The sequence below is a fragment of the Enhydra lutris genome, unplaced genomic scaffold, assembly GCF_002288905.1.
Source record: "Enhydra lutris kenyoni isolate GAN:26980312 unplaced genomic scaffold, ASM228890v2 scaffoldscaffold1, whole genome shotgun sequence".
Classification (NCBI taxonomy): Eukaryota; Metazoa; Chordata; class Mammalia; order Carnivora; family Mustelidae; genus Enhydra; species Enhydra lutris.
Window position 1 is genome coordinate 74,597,193 of NW_019154085.1, and position 25,616 is coordinate 74,622,808.

At 38.0% G+C, this 25,616-nt stretch overlaps 1 protein-coding gene across 1 annotated transcript in view; it reads right to left on the reverse strand.

Annotated features, from left to right (window-relative positions):
* LOC111151669 (titin) overlaps positions 1–25,616 on the reverse strand; it is a 270,197-nt gene that overhangs the window by 100,160 nt on the left and 144,421 nt on the right. The window contains 32 exon segments of the mRNA XM_022509842.1: positions 3,364–3,506; positions 4,302–4,428; positions 4,860–4,999; positions 5,092–5,358; positions 6,201–6,467; positions 6,579–6,845; positions 6,968–7,094; positions 7,269–7,408; positions 7,495–7,758; positions 7,895–8,161; positions 9,067–9,330; positions 9,426–9,552; positions 9,870–10,009; positions 10,162–10,437; positions 10,692–10,970; positions 11,151–11,552; positions 12,090–12,140; positions 12,968–13,057; positions 13,873–13,935; positions 14,402–14,494; positions 15,104–15,175; positions 16,105–16,185; positions 18,169–18,237; positions 19,751–19,870; positions 23,255–23,332; positions 23,590–23,676; positions 24,130–24,213; positions 24,623–24,700; positions 24,831–24,914; positions 25,042–25,125; positions 25,252–25,335; positions 25,470–25,553. Of these exon segments, the coding sequence (XP_022365550.1) occupies positions 3,364–3,506; positions 4,302–4,428; positions 4,860–4,999; positions 5,092–5,358; positions 6,201–6,467; positions 6,579–6,845; positions 6,968–7,094; positions 7,269–7,408; positions 7,495–7,758; positions 7,895–8,161; positions 9,067–9,330; positions 9,426–9,552; positions 9,870–10,009; positions 10,162–10,437; positions 10,692–10,970; positions 11,151–11,552; positions 12,090–12,140; positions 12,968–13,057; positions 13,873–13,935; positions 14,402–14,494; positions 15,104–15,175; positions 16,105–16,185; positions 18,169–18,237; positions 19,751–19,870; positions 23,255–23,332; positions 23,590–23,676; positions 24,130–24,213; positions 24,623–24,700; positions 24,831–24,914; positions 25,042–25,125; positions 25,252–25,335; positions 25,470–25,553 (4,799 nt within the window).

Genomic DNA, 25,616 nt, shown 5'->3' on the forward strand with positions numbered 1-25,616 from the left:
CAACCTTAGGTGGTTTGAAGAGGAAGTCTGTAGGATAATGAATTGTCCAAAGGAATACACCTCATTGGTGTGGGCTGCCATTAGGTCCCATAATTGTGGCTTGCACGATTATAAATCAGCCTACAGACAGGGCCGTCTTCACTGTAATAATGCTAAGATGACAAGGGCTGCTTCTAGTTTGCCCGTAGAAAAGCCTGCGAGATGCTGTGCCCTGTCATTGAGATCAGTTTTGCATTACTTAAGAGTTCATTTAGATGAAAAATAATGTGAACGTTATTACCAGTGAAATTATTTATTATTCTGGTGTGAAGGAAGGGGTCAAGAATAAAGTTTCATATGAAGATTTTCCTTAATTAAGTCATGGCTATATTTAATATAACAACCTAAATAATTGAGAAAGGTCGAAAACACAATAACGGAATACAAACAGGAGAAGGTAATTAAGATGTCCTGCATCACAGTTACTTATTCAACATGATGCTTGAATGGGAAAAAAAATTTGTTTTTGTAATGATGTTTCCAAATAAATTTTGGACTGTGAATTCAGTCTCTTCTTTTAAAGTATTTCAGAGTCCAACCCATCCACAGAAATAGGTTACGGATTTACACATTGTTTTATCATTTAAATTCCTCTGAGGCTGCTCCAGACTATTCTGTTACCAAGAATTTGTCTCAGAACACAGTGGTTCTCGGTAAATAGCTCATCTACAATGTACCTTGATTATGTTAAAAAAGGAAAAACTAAGCTGAATTTTGTGGTGGTTTATGTTTGTAAGGATAACGTTAAGGGATTATCCTTTTAACATATTGTTAATCTATCATGGGTGCATATTGCTGTAATATGTGACTGATATGTAATATGTGACCAAGCTGTTAAAGTTTAAATTTATAATTATTAAAGGCCAATTAAGACTTAGCTGTGCTTTCTCGGACTGATGGCCAAAGGAAAAAAAGTTTTCTCTAAAATTTTTTTTTTTGATTTCCTATTACAATCCCTGTATTTGTTTGATTGCTGTACTTCTGGAGGCTAAACATTTTGTAAACTGAAGTTGAAAGGCCTAAATTAAACTGGTGTTAGAAAGTTTGTTATGATAGCTTTAAAGAAAGCCTGCAAAATGTAATAAAATGATTTTACTACTTCACAGTTATACGTAAGTTTATTTATTTATTTATTTTTTATTTTTGTGAGAGAGATTGAGAGAACATGAGAGGGGTGGGGCAGAAGGAGAACGATAAGCAGACTCCCTACTGAGCAGAAAGCCCAATCCCAGGACTCAGATCGTGACCTGAGCTGAAGCAGATGCTTAACCAACTGAGCCACTCAGGTGCCCCTCTTTAAGTTCTTTTAAAAAAGAGACATAAAAGTAATACAAGAACAAGTTCACAAACAGCTAAACTGTTTCATATTTTAGATGGCTAAAGAATTAAAATTCTTGTGCCAAAAGAGACCCAAGGAGGACCCAAAGAATTATAGTAAGGTGATCTTTTTTATTCCTGGAAAGAAGTTTAGTGACCATATATACATACATACATATATATACATATTTAAATAAAATGTGGATACATTTTTTATGAATCTACATTTCAAATTAAAATAGTAGCATTTCTTACATTAGAAATAATGAGACTGATCTTTTAATTAAAAAAAGCTCTTAATTTGATCAAAAGATTCTCAATAGCAAAAGAATAATATAGTCCTTAAGCAGTGTTCCTCTATTGAAATCATGAGTTTACAAATGTCCAAAGGATCAGCCAGTTCTCTGCATTTGGACACGAAAGCAATGAAACCACACTTCACAGGACAAATGTACATTTCAAAAAAAAAAAAAAAGCAAACTTGAAGGTGGAGATGCCTCTATCACCCAGTTGAGTATTTAGAAGACCTTGCTGCAGGGAATGTGTCCTCACATGTAGCTTAATTCTCATGCTGCCATTTCAATGCACAGTGGCTTTTTCTGTCCTTGGCAAAAGAGGAGACCGATTGGCCATTACTGTCTGTGTAGCAGGCAGACTCTGTCTGCCACTGAACTCCCCTTTAATCGCTGTGGTAGAAAACTCTTTTTTTTTTTTTTTTTGTTTTACTACAGTTGTTCAAAGGCGTTTGCCTTCTTATTAATTACTTCACTCAACTTTGTGGCTCTTTGTTACCTGGATCCCTTTTAACTTTTATTCCTTCACCTCTTAAAAGTTTGATTTGTATTGAAGCTTTGATGCCATCTTCGATATGATTTTTTTAAATACTGAAAAAAAAGTCCTAGAATAATGTACTGCCCTTTATTTCCAACCCATGTTGGACATTCTCTGTAGGTTTTATTCTAAGAATTAAAAATTAATGGAGAATTATAAAGATAATTTAAACATACATCTGCTGTGGGGGGCAGAACAGATAGTTCAATTTAGGGAAATTATGTTTTGGGTCTGAATAGTCATCTCAGTTTTTACTTATTGCTAAAATTTTAGCATAGAAGAGCGAACACTGAGAGGTGGTTATTTCCTCCATCTTTTTTTTTTTTTTTAAAGATTTTATTTATTTATTTGACAGAGAGAGATCACAAGTAGGCAGAGAGGCAGGCAGAGAGAGAGGAGGAAGCAGGCTCCCCACCCAGCAGAGAGCCCATGTGGGGCTTGATTCCAGGACCCTGAGATCATGACCTGAGCCGAAGGCAGAGGCTTTAACCCACTGAGCCACCCAGGCGCCCCTATTCCCTCCATCCTAATGTATATTTGCACACACATGTGGATAACCTCAGAGCCCTCCTTCCTTGTCACAACTGTCAGCTACGCTGTAAATAGTCCACTTGGCATTCCAGAATTTGCACAGCTCAAAGCACTTGAGGGTTAAAAATAGCTTTGGAGAAATGCTTGAAGAGCAAATCTGCCCAGAAGTTATCTCAACTACTTGATCAACTGCCTGAAATGGAATTTCCATCTTCTCTTCTTAATCCCCTTATATGCAGAACACTAGAGAGCATGGAGAAAATTAGTCACAAAACTTAATGTGGGCTGTGGTTACAAGGCATCTGATCAGAAGGCCTTTTTGATCCCTCTTGTCTTCCGGTTAATCAAACAAATTATCACTGATAGCTAATGAGAGTTTGCCTTTTCCTCAAAAAACAAAAAACCTTATCACACTTGAAATTTTTATTTCCACTTCAATAAAAATACCATCAGGTTAAGTCCAACAAAGATGTGATGAATCTGCTTTCTAATTTCAACAGAAATCAGGCTAGAGTAGGGCAGGGGAAGGGCAAGGATGAAGAAGGGCCATTAGAAAGAACAAAGAACAAGGAACATACAGGTGGAGATGGAGACCGTGAGAGAAAAGGAAGAGCAGGCCACGGCAACCACACGCCTGCTTTTTACCTTATCGCTGGGCTCGAGTTTCTTCCCTTTGAGATACCATTCCACGGGGATATCCTCATAAGAGAGCTCACAGTCGAAGGTGGCTGTCTCCCCTGCGGTCACCGTGACATCCTTCAGCGGCCTCAGAAGACCAATGACTCGTGCTTTGCGAGAAGAAGGAAACATCTCGGGATCACTCATTTTGTAATTCCAAAAGAATGAATACACCTAGTTATTAATCTTCATGGTTGCTCTCTTCAAGAAGGAAAGAGCTGCAGGACTGGCCACCGTTTTAACTCTCATGTGAACGTGGCCCCTTGGTGGCGAGAAGGGGAGAGCTGGTAGCTGGAGGGTGGGTATTTGTAGGGGCCCTGCCGTTGTGATGCACGAGGTCAGCAAGAAATCTGCGCTGCATCTGTCTCTGCCAGGCATCAAGTTCCTCTTGCTACATGTGGTATGTGACTTCCAAAATAACTAAGACTGTGATTGGGAGAGGACAGGGGCCCCGCGATCACATAGCCTGTCCATATCCATCAAACACTTCGCACCTTCCAAAAATGTTAGCCCACGCACCCCGCCTCCCTTCTTGAGTCCGAGTGCCCACACAGCTGAGTTTTTCTACAGTGCTACAGTTACAGGCATCGAGGGATGGGGTCTTCTCGATTGCTCACTTATATCCTCGTGGCATGCATTACTGCTCTGAATGGAAAAAGTACACAGCAGGAGAATATGACTTGCTTAAGTTTCTTTTGTTCCAAAGGCCAGCAAGGTCAGGAAAATTTCTAAAACTTTGGAATTTGAACCTTGTGTGTAGTAGGAGGTCAAAGAAGTAAATACAAGAAAGCCAGTTTCTGGACCTCAGTAATGTTTTCTAATTAATTAAATAAATCCAATTACCGTTACGTTCATTTTCTGCAAGATCACATCCTTTCTTTTCACTAGGAACACGTCCAACTTACGTTTCACTCGGAGGTGGGCACTAGATTTCACGTTGGCAGCTTGGAAATCCACCCCGCCAGTCTGGTCCAGGCGACAGTTGTGCAAAATCAGGAAGTGCATTTTACCTTCTTCCTTGATCTCACAATCCTGTGCCAATGGAGAAAAAAAGGTTTCATAGGAAACAATCTTTGGTATTTTTTCCAAGACCATCCTAGCTTCATGAAAGGAATGTCACAAATAACTAGCGAGGAGATTTGATATAGTTTTGAGCTCTTTTTCATGAAATAAAGTTGGCAGGTACTATTAGGAAAGCAAGACATAGTCTGTCTGTATAATTTGGGACCAACTAGGAGCATCGCAGGGTATCTGCAACCTTATACCAGTAGGCTGGATCAAAAGGAAGGCAAGCGTGCCTGTCTGTGCACAGTTGTAGATCCTAGTGTCTCTCTTTGGCCTGAGGTCTGATAGAGAACCTGATATCACTTTTTAAATGCCCTGTACACACTCTGACTTTTTGCCTATCATTTTTTATGTCACACAGCTCCTCTAGTTGTTGACAAGTTCAGAAATAGCCTCACAGGTGTCTGGAGTAGCGGCTCTCCCTTGAGTTTCCAGTTGGCATGGATATCCTCCTCCGAGATTTCGGTTTCAAAGCGGGCCGTCTCAGTCTCCATCACCTCCACGCTGTGCAGAGGCCGTACCAGCTTGATCTCCCGATCTAGAAAAGGGAACGGGCGGCATGGGTCGTTAGCCTCTGGCAGAAAAAAACCCCAGCAGCTTCAAGACTGGAGCTCACAGGAATCTCCTCACCTTCAATGTTAAGCTTTGCTGAGGTCTTATCTGTCCCACAGTCACAGGTATACTGTCCAATATCTGGTTTCAAGGCTTTCTTTAGGATGAGTATGCGCTTCTTGCCGTCTGCCTTAATGACAACATTTTTGGATGGCTCTATTTCCTTCCCATCCTTAAACCATTTCACCGGCGCATCTGCTTTGCTAATTTCACACTGTAGAACCACTTCATCTTTCTCTACACCGGTGTAATCTTGAAGCTTTCCAGTAAAGTATGGATCTCCCTCTGCAAGTAGAGTATAAGTGAAAACATCTCATTAACCACCAAGGAAATGCAATCCCTCGAAAGTTCAAGAGGCAGCTTGCAGAGTTCTGGGCATACTTTAAAATGGTACCAAGCTTTTTCTTATTTAACAGGTTCATGTTCAGAAGTTCTCTGTATGTTAGAAAGGGAACCAGGGCATGTGATTTATCAAGAACTAATCCATCTATCTTACATTTTGAAGTATGTTATTGACAGTAGTTTGAAAGACACTATGAAATTTAGCTTCAAATATATTGACGTGTTCTTTCATGACTCAGCTAAATTTCTAATTCCTTAGCAAATTATGTCTACCTTTAAGCTTTCAGATTCACATTATTAGTTTTTCTTATATCAATAGTTTGCCATTAATAATTTCTATATATGTTAGACTTCGTATGTAATCTGCTTGATATTAAGGGGTCAAGAAAAATAATGACTTTGATGAATGTAACTTCTGTGTTTCTTCTCTTAAAAGAAGTTTGAAAACACTTTCCTGAAATCAATTTGATAAAGTGAGGAGAAAGGAAGTATTTATAACCCCTCTTAAACATGACAGAGCTCAATAATTAAGAGTTTTATTTCTGATCTGAACTGGCTGTTTTGTGAGCTTGAGTTTTCATGACATGAAAGTCTTCATATTTTTAGGTAAAAAAATTTTATGAAGATGCCTGATAACACATGTGAGAGTTTCTCAAGGACAGGGGCTGCTTCCACGCACTATAACCCTTGGAAGACTATCTTATACAAAAGATATTCCATAAATTTCTGCTGAGTTTAATGTAATAAATAGAAAAAAAACAAAAAACAAACAAAAAAACACCTACCGAGCACAGTGAGTTTAGCTTCTGAACTTAGCCCCATAGCTTCCACTCTAATTTGAGAGGTATCATCTATAGAGAGGTCCCTGAATGTGATGGAATGAGTCTTTCCTTCATCGTCCATCCAGACCGACCTGCTGGTGTGCAGGCGCTGGTCGTTCTTGAACCACTTAACCCGGATGTTGTCGTGGGAGAGCTCCACAGTGAACACAGCACTCTCCCTCTCCTTGGCTGTTACATCCTTGAGTGGGGTGAGGAATTTGAGTCGAATTCCTAACCAGAAAAGAAAACCTCATTAATTCCCACCCTTCAGGAGGAATTATAAAAATAAAAGCAAAAAAAAAAAATATTTAAAATGTGGTCTCTTTCATAAAGAATATTTACCTTCAATGATCAATTTGGCACTTGTATGTTTATCTTCAGCTTCAAACATGTATTTTCCTTCATCTTCAAAAGCAGCTGCCTTGATCACCAGGGAATGTTTAGTGCCGTCCTTTATAAGCTCAACTTTGTCATCACCTGTGATTTCCTGGGTTCCTTTCAGCCAACGGAATGTTTTGGGCTCCCTGGACACCTCGCACTCAAACTTAGCCTCATCTTTCTCAAAGACTTTAACGTCACTGAGAGGCGTGATGAAGATGAGTGGCAGTTCTGCAAAGAGAGGATGGGGTGGGTAAGGCCAGATTATGCTTCCGTTCATGACCCCCGGTCAGCTCAGGGCCTCAAAGTCTTGAGAGAAAATAACAAAAGGGTGTCTGACAGGCAATGTATACCTTTCACTTTCAGATTGGCTGCAGATTTGGCATTGGCGGCCTGGAAGGAGACCTCCCCTGTCATATCCAGCTGGCAGTTATAAAGGACTAGAATATGCTTCTTCCCATCTTCAATGATCTCACAGTCCTATTCGGAGTGAGAGGCAGAAGGACAGAGCAAGAAGAACGTCACTGTCATAACTGGTGATCCTTACCAATCATCAAGACATTTTAGACCCGAAGCCTATCTTTTTTTTTTTTTTTTTTAACCCCTAACAACTAAGCAAGCCCCTGACTGTGTGATCGGATGATCTTGACTTACAGGGGAAGCAGTTAAAGGCTCTCCTTTTAACTTCCACTGGCCGTGAACATCTGGTTCAGAAAGTTCAATTTCAAAGCGAGCTGTTTCACCCACAAACAATTCTACTCCGTACAGAGGTTTTTCCACTTTTATTAGTCGAGCTGGAAGTACACAGAGTTTCGTTAGGATGATTGAACACATACACTGTGTGTAGAGAGGGTTAGATGAAAAATTCTCAGCAACTCACCCTCAACGTTAAGATTTGCTTTTGTCTGGTCGGTGCCACAGTCACACATGTATTCGCCTTTATCTTTAAGCTCTGCCTTCTTGATTTTTAGGATGCGGCGCAGCCCATCTGTCTTGATAGAGTGTTTCGTTGATGGTACAATCTCTTCCCCATCTTTGAACCATCTCACTGGCACGTCTTTGCTTACTTCACACTTCAGAATAATCTCATCCTTCTCGACTCCAGTTTTGTCGTGTAATTTCACAGTGAAGTAGGGATCGGCCTCTGGAAAAGCCAGTCAGCAAATCATCAGGAGAACGTGAAGAGTAAAGTTTACTGGAATCACAAGTGGTAAAATATTCAACGACCACCCCCTCGCTATCCCCAAACTGGCTACCCAGTCCTCGTTGGTCATGTTTACCTAAGACCTTCAGGTTTGCAGTGGAGCTCAGGTCCTTAACTTGAGCCTTTATCTGGGATATATCATCCAGGGTCACTTCTCTCATTTCCAGTTTGTGAGTCTTGCCCTCAGAGGAGATGAGTACGGTTCTGCTCGTGTGGAGTTTGGCATCATTTTTGAACCAGACTACATGCATTTTTTCATGAGAAAGCTCACAAACGAAAGTTGCTGTTTCACCTTCTTTCACCGTTTGGTCTTCGAGAGGCGATATGAATTTCAGCCGTATACCTGCAGTGTTCAGTGTGGAGAATGTGCTTAGAAACACAGAAATTACCTTCAGAAATAGTCTGCTCTAATCTGCCAAAGTCAAAAGGATCCATTTTGCATAGCATTTATTTATTCACCTTTTCAAATGGATCTATCCTCCATTAAAAAAAGGGGGAAGGCTTCTTTTGGTGACGAAGTGACAGTAAAATTATGGTGCCCACTGTCACTTATCCCTATTAGACCTTGGTGTTTGTGGCACAAACCTTGAGAGTTGGTTTTTCTCTCTGTAATTCAAGTACTCAACCTCAACTTTGACTGCTAAGCGCCCACCTCAGAGATGGCCGTCTTGAGTGAACACACTGCCAGCCACAGGCTAGAGCAGCAGCCAGCCTGGGCCCCTTCCCACCATGCCCCCCAACAGGCTCCTCTGTTTCTGAGACCTTGGCTGATTTTTGAGACTGACCACTTGGACAGCTTGTTTCGTTTTGTTTTCCTTCCCTCAATTTAACTTCCTGCTCTTATGTTTTAAATTCACCAACAAAGAGTAAGCCCATAAAACCATAGACCCCTACCCTCAACCTCAATAAAAGCAGAACCCAAGCCTGCTCTCTATCCCTCTCCCTCTCCTCCAAAAACAAAAAATCAAAACAGAACAAAAACCCAAACCCAAAACCAAAAAACCCTGACTCTGTGGCCCCAGGGGTGCTGTGTAATTTCCAGGTCCTGTAGGTAATAAACCTGTCTCTTTCACTGTTTCCTGATGGTTACTATGAGGGCATCTCTCAATCATAATAAGAACCACAAGGGCTGGTCCAGCCACAGCATTGGTTGACAGGCTGGGAATGGCACACAGCATTCTGTCTTTACAGTCATGTGTTTGTGTGCTTACATGGGGGATACTATGGCCAGATCTCATCAGCTCTTACCTGTAACAAATAATCGTGCCGAGCTCTTCTTGCCCTCCACCTCGGCAGTATAGACCCCTTCGTCATTGAACTGAGAATCATTGATAACAAGAATGTGTTTCTTTCCATCAGCAATGATATCAAACTTGTCAGATGCCTTGATTATGTCAGGTCCTTTAGACCAGATCACATTTGCCTCTCGAGTGAGGACACATTCAAATCGAGCTTGTCGCCTTTCTGGAACAGTGACGTCCTTCAGGGGCACAGCAAAGTCAAGTTCGATTTCTGAAAATCAAACGTTAAGAATGAGGTTGCCAGAATGCACGGGGCTGTGAAATGAAGTTGAGTCCTCCCCACGTATTCTATAAGCCCATACGTACCTTTTACTGTCAGAATGGCAGTGGTAAATGCATTAAGTGCCTGGTAAAGGACTTCCCCAGCTTGGTCCAGTTTGACTTTGTGCAAAGTTAGGAAGCGTTTTCCACCTTCTGCTTTGATTTCACAGGTCTGAAAAATAACGGTCTTGGTTAGCGTTTGAATGAGATAAGTTCCAGTGAGGAGAAATGTTTCTCATTTATCCATGTACCCATGTCTACAGATGTCCTAAAAATTACAACTAATAAAAGTGAGTAAAAATGTCTAGTCATAAAATAATTAAACATTGCCAGAGCTGTCCACAAAGAGTGTATCAAAATTCTTCCCCTCTTTGAGACTAGAATCCTCAAAGAACTCCATTGTCATTGAACCATATTGGAACGTCAAACTGAAGACAGACTAATATGGATATGTTGTGTGACCGACGACTTAAATGGGAAATGACTCACAGGTGAGGGCCGAAGAAGCTCTCCCTTCAGTTTCCACTCTCCAGGAATGTCTGCCTCTGAGATTTCTGCATCAAAGCTTGCACTTTCTTTCTCATAAATGGTAACATCCTCTATGGGTTTAAGTAATTCAACTTCACGCTCTGTATTGGTCAGGGACAAAAAAATCACAATGCTTTAAACAATCTAACAACACTTTGCTTTCTTTACTTTTTTTTTTTTTTTTGTATGTTATTTTGCCTTATTCACACACAAAATTATCTTTTAGAATATAAGGAAAGACTTTTTTTTTTACCTCCGAGTGTCAGCTTTGCCGGGTATCTTTTCCCTTCAATCTCCACCGCGTATTCATCGATATCTTCTGGTGTAGCATTCTTCACTTTGAGGAATAACTGTTTTCCGTCTCTTACTATCTCCGTCTTATCATTTGGTTCCAGCGGGATTTCATCATATCCTTTGAACCACTTAACGTTTGGAGTTTCCTTTGCTATCACACAGGAGAAAACAGCTGTCCCCTTTGGTTTCACGTGCTGATCTCGTATAGGTTTTACCAGCCAGTCTCTGATGACTTCTGCATGAAAACGAGGTCAGAAAAAATAGTCATGACCTGAACAAGTAACAGAAATAACTTCCTTAGTAAATTTCAGAACTTGAAAAAAAAAATTCTCAAAACTGGATATAATTAACTTGCTATGATGGTTGATATTCCTCCATCTTAGATAAGGTCCGAGTCTGGGAAATAAAATTCTCTTCCGTTTTGTCAATATTATAAGAAGTACTAGTAAGTATAATAAGCAGAACATAATTTCCCAGACAAGTACTAACCTACTACTTTGACACAGGATGAACATTCCAGGTTGTTGGCATTTTCCACAGTAACTGTGTAGGTTCCAGCATCGAAGTCATCTGCATCATTGATGGTCAGGGCTCGCAACAAGCCAATGACGCCAGGCACAATTTTTCCAGGTTTCTCCACCACAATCTTCCCATCCTTTCTCCAGACTACGTCGCGCTCTTTGTTTAACTCACAGCTCAAATACAGTGGCTGTCCTTTGACCACTGTGACTTCCTCTTCAAGTGTTTTTACGAAACGCACAGGAAGTTCTGTGGAGAATTTCAGTATTAAAGATCTGCAAACACTTCAATCTACATACTATCTCTTCAATTATTTAAAAAAAAAAAACCTTGGAAATGAGAGGTTTTGGCTCAAGTTACAAACAATTGCTAATGAGGTGTGTTGTGTTAAAGTTTAATAGGGATCGTATTCGGCAGGCTGGAAATTACCTTCTACAACAAGTTTAGCAGTGGAGGTCTTCTCCTTGTTTCCCAAACGTAAAACACAGGTGTATTCGCCAGCATCGGAAAGCTGGACATCCATGATATGCAGCTTTCTGTCTTTCCCATCTGCGATGAATCTATGCTTTGGGCTCTCACGGATATTGCTACCGTCTTTCATCCAGCTTGTAATTGCAGTGGAGGGGGAGACTAAACATTCAAAGATGGCAGAAGACCCCACTGACTCTGCTTCAGTCAAGACAATGTCTTTGATTTCCTTCACAAACTTGAGGGGCACAGCCTTTAGCTGGTAAGTGAATGGGGCTTCATCAGGAGGCTTCTCTCCACCACTTCCTGGTCTTAGCTTTTTCCTTTCAGCTTCTATTGGCGAAGGAGTCTTTTTGGCGACACCTAATTCAAAAGAAAGTTAAATGTTGATTTAGCATTTTCCTAAGGGCCAGAAGCACGCACTTGGCTGCCTGCTGGATCAAACCAGAGATAGAGCAACTGGAAGACAAGAACAGAAAATTAAAGACGAGGCATTTGAAAGGCCAATTGAATTTATACTGCCTTCTTCAGACAAAAAATGAGAAAGCACAAGGAATCCGTGAATAAGAAATGTTCTTCATTTTCTCGTTTTAAACCAGAATATAAAATGTCCCAGTTAAGGTCTAATTACTTTACCTGTTCTGTATAAATACCATGTATATGAGGACTAAGCTAAGAATTTATAGAGTTCATTATGCTAAAATATTGTTGGTTATACATAATACCCACTTGAATAATATTAGAGGTATATTACTTGAACTACCAGAAGACATATTAGTTTTATCAGAATCAACTAGGAATAATAAAGATTGTTATAAATTTTGAAACTTTTCCCCCCTTGAATGTGAAGTTGTCCAGAGTGAACGGTTAATAATTTAGGAGCAGGGAAATGACTCTTACCTTTGATGGGACCTTTTGGCTTGGCAGCCTCCTCTTTAGGTGCTTTGGCTTCTGAAATAAAAAGAAAATTCAGCATTTAAACAATTTTTAGACCTATTTTATGCTTGGTAGTAAACCAGGGTGGGTGAGTCATATTCTTTATTATAAATATTAATGCATGAAGAGAAATTGGCTTTACTTGTGTGGCTTTCGTGGAGAATACTTTGCTATTTCCAAGAAGGCATATTTTGTTCAGTCTCATTCTGGTCAATGATGTGACCAAGCTAAATCACCAACATATTTAGGATTAAAAAATTGCTTTCAGCAAATGCCTTTATTCTTCTCCTATTTTCAGTCTTTCCCTTTTTTATTGTAGTAAAATAAACCTAACATAAAATTTATCATTTTGACCATCCTAAAGTATACAATTCAGTGGCATTAAGTACACTCACAGTTTGCAATCATCAACACTACCCATTTCCAGAACTTTTTCATTTTGTTAATATGCAGTCTTTTTAAAAAAATATGACAAATGATTCCTACAGGGCACATGGGAAATTGGAAAATCCGTGGGCTGCCTGTATGCATGTCCTTAGAGGGTCTGTCTTTTGAGTTTTCATCAGCTTTGAACACATTCATTACTTAATTTCAAAAGCATATAAAGCAATGATGCTTTGAAGGAATGCATAATCCAGTCAAAACACAGTATGTATCCAGGGGTGAGAGATCAGCTTGGGAAAGGACATCAGAAGAAGAAAATTTAATCCAGAATTTATTACCCTTCCCTCCCAGCTGATGATGCCTCTTTCAACAAAAGAGGGTCTGCATTTTAATGAAGGATGAAAACTTTTATTAAGCCACCAAAAAAACAAACAAAAAGAAAACTGCAGAATAACTACCTGCTTTCTTTCCGACCACGGGCACTGTCACTGGGGCAGCGATGGGGGTGGGTGCTGGCTCCACGGGAGGCGGTTTGATGACTTTTACTTCTGTAGAGAGATGTCCATTGCATTAATGTGTCCATTCATCTCTTCCTAAAATCTCATTTGGTGGCCTATTTGCCTTTTCTGATGTAACTTTGAAATTTTCAAATCACTAGTTTTTCAGAGAATAGTATATTCTAACTATAGCATGATCTATATACAGTATAATGTAATAATATATTCAGCTTATCCCAATATATTTAATTATATGGAATAAAAAATAATATACTCTAAAAATACATGGGGACATTATAAATCATCTGATGCACGCTGACTTTTACTTCCTTGTTTTTTAAAATAACTACATATTTGTTAAAAAACTAACAGGCTCAAAGCGGTGTTACTTAGACCAAGTTCCCAAAATGGGACTTAATACCCAGTCTAATTGCAGTTTCAACCTCCCCACAGATATGTGACCTTAACTGGTCCGCCAGCAAATTTCTCTATCAGTGCCAGCGAGTGTATTGGGTCCTCTCTATCTCCCCAAAGAAAGAATGAGATCATCTACGTGATAAAACAAACAAACAAACAAAAAACACCCCCCCACTTTTTGCCTCGAGCAGACAACCTCCTCTGCAACAATCCTTGTCTTTTGCTCATGACTTTCCTGTCCTCATCCTCTGTCTATAAAAACCTGCCATTCTGCATTAACTCCTTGGAGTGCCTCTCTATTCGTCAGACAGGGTGTGCCCCCTTCATGAATTATTTTGTGAAAGCCAATTAGATCCTCGCATTTGCTTGGTTGAATTTTGTTATTTGACCCATTATTTGTAAGAAGCATGAAGGAATATGGGGTTGACATTGGAGGTGGGCTTGCTTACCTGGTTCAGGCTTTGGTTTTGGTTCAGGTCCTGGGAGAGGTATTGCTGGCTTAATTTCAGGCACTAAAATAATTCACAGTTGTAAGCAGGTTATTTGAAGGTTTTTTTTTTTTTTTTTTGAAGACTTCTGAAGTTTTTCACAAAATTAAACCAAGATTAGGCAGACCTAATACATCTTGGGAGATAGTGGAATTTAAACACCTATGGTCAGTATATCAAGTATCTGATCTAACTTTATTTTGCATCTGAAACAAAATACTTGGAAAATATAGTAATGCATTTTATTGGTTCTAGTGTTGTTAGTCTCATTATCCATTTTCCCCCTAGTGCTTAAAACTTATTTTAAATTTAACAAGTGGGTGGTCATTAGCCAAGTGCACCTAAGAGTGAAATGATAAAGAAAATGAAAGCATATGTGATGAGTAGATTAAGGGCCTGTGTTCAAATCTTAATGCCAGTGTGATGGTTTTTTAAATGACGCATATTTGTATTTTTAGAGACAACTAAGAAAGTGCCATTAAGTTTGTACCTTTAACTGGTTCAGGAACCGTCCTTTCCCTTTTTGTAACAGTAGCTGGAGGTACTTCAGCCTCTGGAACAGCTTTTGGAGGTGGCTCTGGTACTTTAAGAGAATGAGATTATTTTCTAGTGTTATTTGAATACTTAGAAATCAACTGACCTGAAATAATCAAATCAAACTATTTTTCAAAAGCTCTCTGAATGGCTTTTAACCAAACCTTATATTGTATCAGTTCATTTCTTTTTTCTCCCCTTGACTGTGCCTCAATTTATTTTACTCCACCCACTTGCATCCCAACTCCGTGAGCTCTCCCTTCCTAAATCACTTCCATAACAGTTCCCAATAAATACACCCTTTGAGAATAGGCTAATGATAACAAGCAACCCCATTAAAAGACCCCAAATTCTGTGCCATATTTGCCAACACCCTCCTATGAAGCTATTTTGCAGCTGACCTGTTTATTTTATAGTCACTACTACCAGAAGAACAAGGGGCAAAGTAGTAACAGCAATGATGTGTGGGAAAATACATGAATGGATTTGAAAATTACTATAAAGATATTTAAACAGAAAGCAGACGATGGAAAGCACAGACTGTTTTACAGACGAAATATGAAGCTATGTGTATATTTAACTCCGATGATGTTTACAAGATAAACCTTTTGTTAAATGTCCATTTTGTTAGAAGATAATTGTTTACTGAGATTCCTACCTGGTTTTTTAATTTTTTCTAGTTTTTTAGGTTCTACTTTAGGTTCTTCTTCTTCAGGCCTTTTTCTTAGAACTTAAAAGACAAAAAGGTTTATATGTAAACCAAGACAAACAAACTAATGAAGATGTTGAACACACCCGACAAATGCAAGGAAAATGAAAAGCATGCGACCTGGTATACACTGGCCAATTAACCCTTATGCTAGAAGTGCTTGTTTTTTGTTCTTGTTGTTCTTGTTGTTTTTTTTAATCAAAGGTTGTCAAATTATTAAAATAGCACTGGGAGTCACTTTCCATCCATGTACATAGACAATCTGTTGTTCAGAGACAATGCTGTTGCAAAAATGACCAAAACACCAAATGAATAATTTGAATAGCAACAAACTGAATTCATAATTCAACACTGGTAATATAATGAGGAGTATTTAAATAAGTATAAAGTTTACTTAAGTGGAGATATCCAAAGAAATGTAGTCTAGATACCCATAATTCTGTGTGAAGAAAATGTCAGAACTTGATTCCTCATCTGAATATCTTGCTTCCAATTCTTTAAGATTTTATTAGTAGGAAGATATGTTTAGTTTTTTTTAATATTATTTATTAGTTCTGATGATTCTGTATCACACTTTAAAACTGAATACTGCATTTAGACTTACAAAGTTTGGTCTGATTTAGAATATTTAATAGGTTTAGTGTATTTTACTGCATAATTTGACTATGAACATGACAGCTGGGGTCATTATTATTAGCTTAGAGTATGATCAATTTAGTTATATCTATGCACGTAAACTTCAAAACTGTGAACGCTCACAAAATTTCTGTCTTCTTTTTTAAAAAGCTATGGAAATGATAGCCTTCCCAATTTTCAGTGCAACTATAAACGAATTTTGATAAATGGGTAATCTGATTAAAAGAAAACCAAGAGACAGAAACATTTTTGTAAGCTTTCAGGCGTATTTTTTGTAAATTTAAAGCTAACAAAACAGTTGAAAAATACTATACCGCTTCTGAGAACAACTTCTTCCTTTGGTTGAGGTTTAGGTTCAGGAAGTAATTTGCGAACTTTCTTTTCACCTCCAGGCACTTAAAAGAATATAATTTCAAATTTTGAAGTAAATTCATATAAAAGTAAATTTCAACAAGAAAAAGGTCTCTTTCAAAACTAGTTAACTATAGTGCATGATTTTTGTTGCAAAATAATATCACAGAATTTAAAAGCAAATAATATACTTCAAATTATTTCCTCCGCAAACATTTATCTAGCCTTGTGACAAATTCTGTTGCATTTACTGCAAACAAATATAGTCATCTTAAATGAGGGTAGATGTTATTCTATATTGACTTTATGAATCTTTGATCAAATACAGGGTTCTTGACAGTATCCTTGCCCTAATCTATAATTGTAGATTGTTCAAATCTACATTGGTATCTCCCCAACTGTCTATTACATTAAAATGATACTGGTAAGTGTTCATGTCGTTATCCAATTTTCTCCACTGGTGAGAGAAGAACCCAAGGGATATGGCTGATGACCTTGATGTTGGGAAAGGACCCTCTCACTTTCTTAACTGAAGGGAAATATCGTTTCTTAAGATCTCCTTTTCGAAATAATACTAATCTAAAATTATAGAGCTATAGAATTTAAAAGCTGGTGTCGGAACTCATTTTTAAATAAGAAAATGTTCTTGACTTTAGACTAAAAGGGACCCAAGGAATTCTAAGTTCATCCTCTCTTGCATCTTTGGTGACTATTGGGCGTGATGGATGATATTATATGGAGCAGCCTCCTCCTTCTCCTACAATCCTCATGGATTTGAGTGGAAGAAAGATAAATGCTTGATGATGGCTGACCCACCTTACCTCTCTAGTGATGTAGTCAATGAAAGTCAGTTTAAAACATTATTGATTTGTATAACTTAACGTCCTATTTGTTTACTCATGTGAAATCTGAACTTTCAGATATTTCTAAAAAACTTCCCATTTGGTGCTTTAAGCAGGATATTTGCAATTCATTAAGTAGGTTTTTTGTTTTTTTTTTTGTTTTTTTGAGTAGGCTGTGGAGCCTAACATGGGGCTTGAACTCTTTGCATTTGTTTTTCTGTATTATCATTTTATTTTTAAGGTCTTACTGACATTTGAGACTCTGGTACAGAACACACCATTGCAGCTATTATTTTAAAAATTACTATATGTCATTATATGTCATTTTCATATTTAAGTGGCTTTTCCTTCATTACTAGTTAACAGCCATAGTAATATTATTTTGTGATATCCATTTTATAAGTCAGAAAATGTATATTCAGAAAGGTGATTTTTCTAAAATTCCAGAGTGAATGAAGAACATTCAATTTATGGGTCTGGATGTGTTAATTACTTAACTAGAATGCTGCTACCCATTTTAGTTACTAGAAAAATTAATAACTTTATTTTTAACAGAAAAATTTCTAAAATTTAAGATCCATTTATTTTCTTTTAGGGTCTAAGTTTGCTCATGGAAAATACTGCGTCAAGAGAAATGAATTTTGAAAAATGACCTGCAGCAATCCTGAATGCTCCCTAAAATTCCCAGTGAGATCTGTATGTCTGAAAGAACGTCTAGGAGGCAGTGATGAGAGAATGACAGGAAAGCCCTGAGGAAGACCCTACAAATCATCTCAATAATATAGAAGGAGGACATGAGTTATTTTTAGCACCCTAACATACTAAAATACTGTTGTTCAGGTGAAATTCCAAAGCTTTCTTCTATTAGCTCTCTGCATTTTAACCTAAGGTGTATCCTGAAGCTAATTTCAGCTAACCAGTAACATTTAATATTTTTAAGTTGAGGAAAATACAAGAAGACATATGTAGATGAAACAGATAAACAATATCCATGAATGTATGAAATTTGATGGGAGACAAAGGAAGCAACACTTATGAGCCAGGGCCATAAAAACTATAAAAATATAAGAAATAAATGAAACTACTCTGATTTAAAAAAAGAAAGAACATACTAGAAGACAGGAAGAGGAAGGAGCCTGATGGAGGGATGCTGCATAGAAATGCATTTTCCAGATTGTGAAATACCTTTCAGAGGCTTAAGCTCCACTTTTTCGGGAACTTCAGGTTTTTCAGGAACTTTCTTCTTTGGAACAGCTTTAAAGAATATAATCTTAATTTTATTATTTGTATATTTATACTAATCTGAAGCAAATTATTAAATATCTGCTCCAACAGTCAAAACCAAGTTTGCTTACAGCCAAACAGCATTGATAACAGCCAAGAGCAGCCACCAAAGAACACACAAGAAGCGTTCAAACCATGAAAACACTGCCCTGCTACTCTGACGGTGAGTAGTAAGTTTAAGCCTGGTGAAGAAAGAAGATAATTTTTGTTCTTTGCTAGAAGAAGAAATTTTCCTTTAAGTATAAATTTATATTACGGGAAGTATATTAAGCGTGTGTCTTCATGGAGTATGAATCAACAGGTACCCTTGTAAGATGTGCCCATTTTCTATGGCTGACTGAAAATGCCAGAAGTTACCCCTACTGGCCAGGAGGGATAAAGAGGGGCAAGAATCATGAGAAGCAGTTTTACTCTGGAAGATTCTGGCTTTGTATGTGTATAGGTGAGCATGGGAAAAGGGCTCAACTAAGATTATACCTAGATTATTTTAGATTGAGAAATCTCACAACACTAACAATAAGACAAACTGTATTACCATAAAAAGAGTAATATGCTTTTACCAGTTTACTTCAGCTTTTAAAGATGTCATTTTTTTAAGTTTTTTTTTTTTTTTTTAATTTATCAGACAGAGATCACAAGTAGGCAGAGAGGCAGGCAGAGAGAGGGGGGTAAGCAGGCTGAGCAGAGATGTGGGGCTCTATCCCAGGACACTGTGATCATGACCTGAGCTGAAGGCAGAGGCTTTAACCCACTGAGCCACCCAGGCATCCCTAAAGATGTCATTTTAAGAATTAAGTAATACTGCATCAATTCCAAGAAATATCAAAATACAAAAAAGGATGAAGGGAAATTTAACAATGAGAAGAAATGCTGGATACCAAATGTATTCATCACCACTCTTTCTGGCCACTCCACAAGACACAGTTTGGGCTTTGGTTAAGTTGCAAAAGGAAAAAAAAAAGTGGGGTCACAGTGATGGGTCATTCATATGCTTTCATTTGATGGTATATGAGCACATATCAGCTATCAATGCCATAAATATATTTCTTATAGTATATTTAAAAACACATGAAATTCTTTAGGAACAAAGTTTTGGCTTTTGTATAAATTTGTTACTGCAACATTACAAGTTTCATGCAACGTTTTCTCATACATTCCAAATGTGCAAGATCCCAAAGATAGGCATAGCAATCACACTCTGAAATCAGAAAACCCTTTCTCCATAAGAACGTTAGCTGGACAGCTCCTGCATCCAGATGTCCCGGATGAAGGTAGCAATGAGCCAGGCTGCGCATTCTGTCAGGCATTCCCGACAAAGCACGCGAAGGCAGCGGAAAACACGGGTCTCTATGCAAGTCCCACAGCTCCATCATGTTTGAAAACACACACTTTTAGAAATCATACATGTCTCACAAGCACCATTTTGGTTGGCTGAATAGAAGTCTGAAGCAGATTAGTAAAACTTGGGAGTGGCATTTTATACCTTTAAGTTGGAACATTTTCTCCTTCACATCTTCCTTTGGTGGAGGAGGAGGAGGTGGTGCAGGCTTTGGTTTGAGTTTTGGTTTCTCAATAACCTTCTTTTCAGGTTCAGGTTCAGGTTCTTAAAAGAGTATTTCAGGAGGGTTAGTGTATGTGTATGTTAATTGGTGTGTGGATATATAATACCTCCAGTAAAAATTTAAACCTGTACATATCAAGTAAAAAGTTTACTTTTTACATTCGTAGTAGCGTCCAACATCAAACATAAAACAGTTTCCAACATCAAACACAAAAATTTAAACACTGTACACAGATGATAAGAAATACGGCAAAGGCACTGATAAAAACAAAGGAAGTATCCGTAAGCCACACTGACATGGGATCAATCGTACAAATGACATAGATGAATAAGAATGTAATGCATGTTTAAAACAGTGTCTTACATACAGATGGAGAGAGACACGCAGAACAACATAAAACATACATGTATGTAAAGATAAAGACTATGATGGTGAAGAGGGAAGTCCAATTAACTGAATACCTTGAATTGGTATTTCTTCTGGCTGTGGCTCAGGTTCAGGTTCTTCAGGCTCGATATACTTTTGGATTTCACGTTCTTTAAAGAATATTGACAGAGGATAGGAGATAGTGAAGTTCTTCACAAAGACTCATACAAATTTCACAGAGATGTAAAGATTGTAGTCACAAAAACAAATATACAATTCACGCATATTCACTTATACAGAAAAAGAGGAAAGATTTCTATTACACTTAAACATTCAAATAACTACTTTATTTGATGTATGTGGATGGCAAATGAGACGACTTCTAAAATTTGATGTGGGGTTATTGTTTGAGAATCCAGTGCAATTTTTCCAGTTTTGCCTTGTAAGCTGTATCTTTGGGAATTATTAGTTACTATCAAGAAAAGTTAAATATTCTACTTCAAAAGAAGTGTAACTATTTGAAAAATAAAACAAGCACATGCTGGAATGCTTCTGTATATAATTTCAAGAAAGAATGCCACCCTATGGATAATTTTCTTTTTTTATTTCTGGCTGGAGTCTTTAAGAGACTAAAAAAATTTATGTTTATACATATATATATATATACCTTCAACAGGGGGAGTCACTTTTCTACCAATGGTTATAGATGCTTTTTCTTCATACATTATGTCCTCAGGAGACTCTTCAACTTAAAAAACACAGTATTATATTTTAGACTGTATTCACAGTAGAATCTTTCAACTGCTAAGTTGTAACATACCAACTTAGTTATACTCTATAACATATTCTTCAGATGACCCCAAAATACCAACAACTTAACTACATAAAGACAGACAACAGATAAGTACGTAAGACTCATCTACAATCAAAGCAAGATGTTGAAGACAACTGTCATCTTTCCAAGATTTATAGAGCAGCTGTGTACCTTGGACAGGGGGAGCTTCCGGCTCCTCAGGAATAGGAATGGACTCTTCCTTTTCTGGGATGATTTCCTTCGGTACTTGAGGCACTTTAAAGATATTGATTTCGTTTATTAAGAATTTAGAAGATGTGCAAGATTCTGCAAACAGCAGGCAAAGAATAGAGTGGAAAGAACTTTATCTTACAAGACTTAGTGGGGAATATGGCTTTGGAGGCATGGCACCCTTTTGGACATTCCAATTTTATTAACGAGTCTTCTCAGCCTTCTTCATTTGCTTTCTCTTCCTCTGTGTACCCTTAAATGTCAGTGTTCTCCACTGGTCTAACTTTGAAGCTTTAAAAAATTGGCTCTACACTTTGTGAACCATCACCACTACACTCTCTTATTTCTCTTTGGGTGACTCCTAGATCTCCATCTCTAGCTCTGTTCTCATTCCTAAGCTCCAGATGAATATTCCCAGCTTCTATATTTGAAAAGTGAAAAATATGTATTCACTATCTTCTTTCTAATATTAATTATGGACCCAATGAACCATTCCCATGGATAGCTAGCTACAACCCTTACGATCATCTTGGGCTCCTCTACTTAATTATTTCCCTAATAGACAGCAATTCGATCTCCCATCTCTCTCACTCTTTTCCCATTTCTACCACCACTGATCTTGTCCAGCTCTTAATCACCCTAAATGACTGCAGTGGCTCTTCACTATTATCACTGTCTTCCGGTAGCTAGAACTATTGCCAGTCATCTTTCTGAAGCCCAACCTCCACTCATTTGTGTACCTGCTTCAAAGCCTTTGCAGCTTCCCGTTACTTACAGAATAAAGGACATGCCTGATATGCGCATTCAAAAAACTCCAAAATATGAACCTCAGCTGCTTTATATCCAGACTATCTTTCAAGATATCCCAAGACCAATCCATACTCAAATTGCACAAATTTATTTGAAGGTCTTTGAATGTCCTAGACTCTTCTACCTCTGTGCCTTCAATAAAAATGTTTCCTTTGCCTAGAAAACCATTTTCTCAATTGCTATATAGTATAAAAATCCATCAAAACTTTAATTTTTATTTCTTTCATACAGCTTTCCCTGATGTCTCTGCCTGAAATTTATCTTCCCTTGCCTGTGTTTCTGTAGCCCTTATACTCCTGGAGGTGTGATCACTTCCTGTCTCTATTAGAGTTGTGCTGTGCTTTCTTCTCACCGGCTTTAAGTTGCTTGAAGACAGGACCAAATCTTATTTTTTCTACCATGCTGTTTTGCTAATGGTAGGACATTCACCAAAATATGCTGAATTGAGCTGTTTACCCCTCGAATCAGAGGAGGTCCTTTGCTACCACATGGAACCATGTCATAGCATAACTGAATCTCATTTGTTTGTTTCCTCCTGCTTATCTATCTTGTTTTTTCTCTTTGCCCTCATTATTTCCCCTTTTCATCTTTGAAATGTGGTTTTGCATAAGAACCATTATTAAAATGCTCAGAGAACATTCAAAGAAATCTATATTTTTCCTTCATGGTAGGTACCTTTTTCTGGCTGGACTTCTCGTTTTCTGGTAACAGGCACAGTTTCCTTCTTTACTGGAACAAGTTTCCTGGGCACCTCAGGCACTTGGAAGATATTAGTTGTATTTTAAAAAGAGTATTTAGAAAGATTTTAAATGTTAAGAATTAAGAATCTGTAGTTAAAGGAGCAGTATTAAAATTATTGGAACTAAATAAGGACATTTTGTCCCTAGTTACACAACAACAAGGACAGATAACAGGTTACTTTAAAAAAGCAATGATACTAATGATATCAATGATGACGGGAATACCTTGAATTTCTGGCATTTCTGGCTTCTTGACAGTTGGGACTTTCTTCACTGGGACAACTTTCTTTGCCATCTCAGGTACTTTAAAGATATTAGTAGCATTTAATAATATAAATTTGCAAGATGCAATATGTACACATTAATTTGACACCAACATTTAGATAACAGTTACGCACATAATACAACACAAAATAGTAAGGACTGTCGAATTTTAGACAGCACACAAAAATGAAGCAAATACTGATGTATTTTACTGTGAGTACCTTTAGGAGGTGGAGCTTCTGGTTTCTTGATAACAGGAACTTTCTTCTCTGGAACAATCTTCTTGGGTTCTTCAGGTACTTTAAAGATAGGAATTTCAAATGATTATAATGAAAAGCCTAACACTAATGAATGAATAAAGATCACACCCATCCTTCGGTAGGCACACTGTAAAATCCTATAGCTTTGTGTGTGCAAATGACTTCTGTTCTTGCCAATGAAGTCGAATTTCAAGAAAGAAGAGAGAAGACCCACATTTTACCTTAAAGAAAGTATGTAATAGATATAAAAATCAAACCATGTATTTTCCTATACAGTACAGGACCCTGCCTTGTACCTGCTGGAGGTGGGGCTTCTGGCTCCTCTTCCACAACAGGAACTGGCTCTTCCTCTTCAGGAGCAATTTCCTCAGGTTCTTCATATACTTTAAAGATAAAGTTAAATGTAATTCCATGTATGGGACAGTATTCTAAAATGCACAAAACACTGAACATAAAAACTAGTAACCTTGATTTCATCCCTTGTTTTAATTAATAACTTTTCTTAGTTTTGTGAAGATGAAACCTATCTTATTTGCACTGACTTTGGTTTCTATTGATCTGAATGCTTGGAAAGCCCTTTTGGAGTTTAATGTCATTTATAGTCACTGGCTCTGTCCTACTTTCTGTGCGCATTTGAGATACTTTAATACAGCTTATGATGCCCTATGGAGAGATCACTGATTGAAAATTCAAATCAGAGCTAATTAAGAATGATTAAGACAAATAATTAAAGGACAGAAAATGACCAAGAGATACCAAATAAGAAAAAAAGAAGAACAAGGCTTCAATTAGCAACTGTCTTTGAGTGGCAAGCTCATTAATAGTCTAACATGTACCTTCTGGAGGAGGAGACTCTACTTTCCGGGGAGCAGGAATGGCTGGTTCCTCTTCTATGACAGGTTTCTTTGACACCTCTGGCACTTTAAAGATATTAGTTAGTTTTACTTCTGGGTAGTTGAGAAGTACATGAAATTTATACCATCTCTAGTTCACATCTAGGTCAAATAACCCAGAGACAAATGCAAGAACAATATTCCCAAGGCCAGTATCTGTTCTGAGATCCACATAGCAATGAGGGAAATGTAGCCTTTTCAGACTAACAAAACCATATTAGCAAACTCGTTAATGCACATAAGAGATGCATCAGTTTTTTGTCTGTTTTTTTAAACAAGTGATGTTATTTAAAAACACTTAAACCCTAAAAATCCAGAATGGCATGTTTATAATTGTGAATGTAAGAAGTTTGACAAACAACAGGGTTTCCTCTAATAAGTAACTTTTGAAGCCAGAGTGAGTGTTTTCCTGCAGAATCTCATTAGTGACATGTACCTCTAGGTGGTGGGACTTCCGGTTTCTTGGGAACAGTTACTTTCTTTTCAGGAACAGCTGCTTTTGGAACTTCAGGCACTTTAAAGGCAGTAATATTTTAACATTATGAAGAGTTTCTAGTAAACATTCATCACATTTGCACAGCACAAACTACTTCCAAAGAATTGGAGGTTTTACCCTCCATCACATGGTAGACAACTGTATGTACCTTTAGGAGGTGGGACTTCCGGTTTTTTGGGCACCACTGGAGGCACCTTCTTTTCAGGGACAACTTCCTTGGGTACCTCAGGCACTTTAAAAGATATTAGTTATTTTTAGCTCATAGTTTCAACCACATGAAAATCATTAGGTATAGATATAGCAGTGGAACCCAACACCCAAAAGACTTTCTGAAGGAGGTTAGAGGCAGTGAGAAATACCTTTCGCTGGTGGTGGTTCAGGTTTTTTGGCAACGACAGCAGGTGGTTTCTTTTCTGGGACGGGTTTCTTGGGTGGCAAGGTCACTAAAGATATTAGAATTTATTTCAGAATCAGCGAAGATGAACGAGAAATAAGACAAAAGCTCAAAGAATTTTCAGGGCAAGAGGGGTGGAAAGCTGGCTAAGGCAACCTAGCAGGGGGCCAAGTACCTTTCGGAGGAGCAGCCGGCTCTGGCTCTTCCACAGCTTCCGCAGGAGGCTCTTCCCAGGCAATTTCCTCAGGCTCCTCATGCACTTGAAAGACACAAGCTCATTTTAATGCTAGAGCTGACTCACGCATAGGAAATAGGTTACAAACAGATTTTCACAACACTAAGAACTGAGTTTTTTCTTTTCAAATATAATAGTTTTGATAGTGTCATTATTACCTGCAGGGGGAGGACTCTCCGGTTTGGGAGGAAGAGCCTCAGGCACCTTCTTTTCTGGAACAGCTGCCTTGGGCACTTCGGGCACTTGAAAGATATTAGCATTTTCATGATTAGACAGGGTAGAGACAAATGAGTGGTATCAAACCC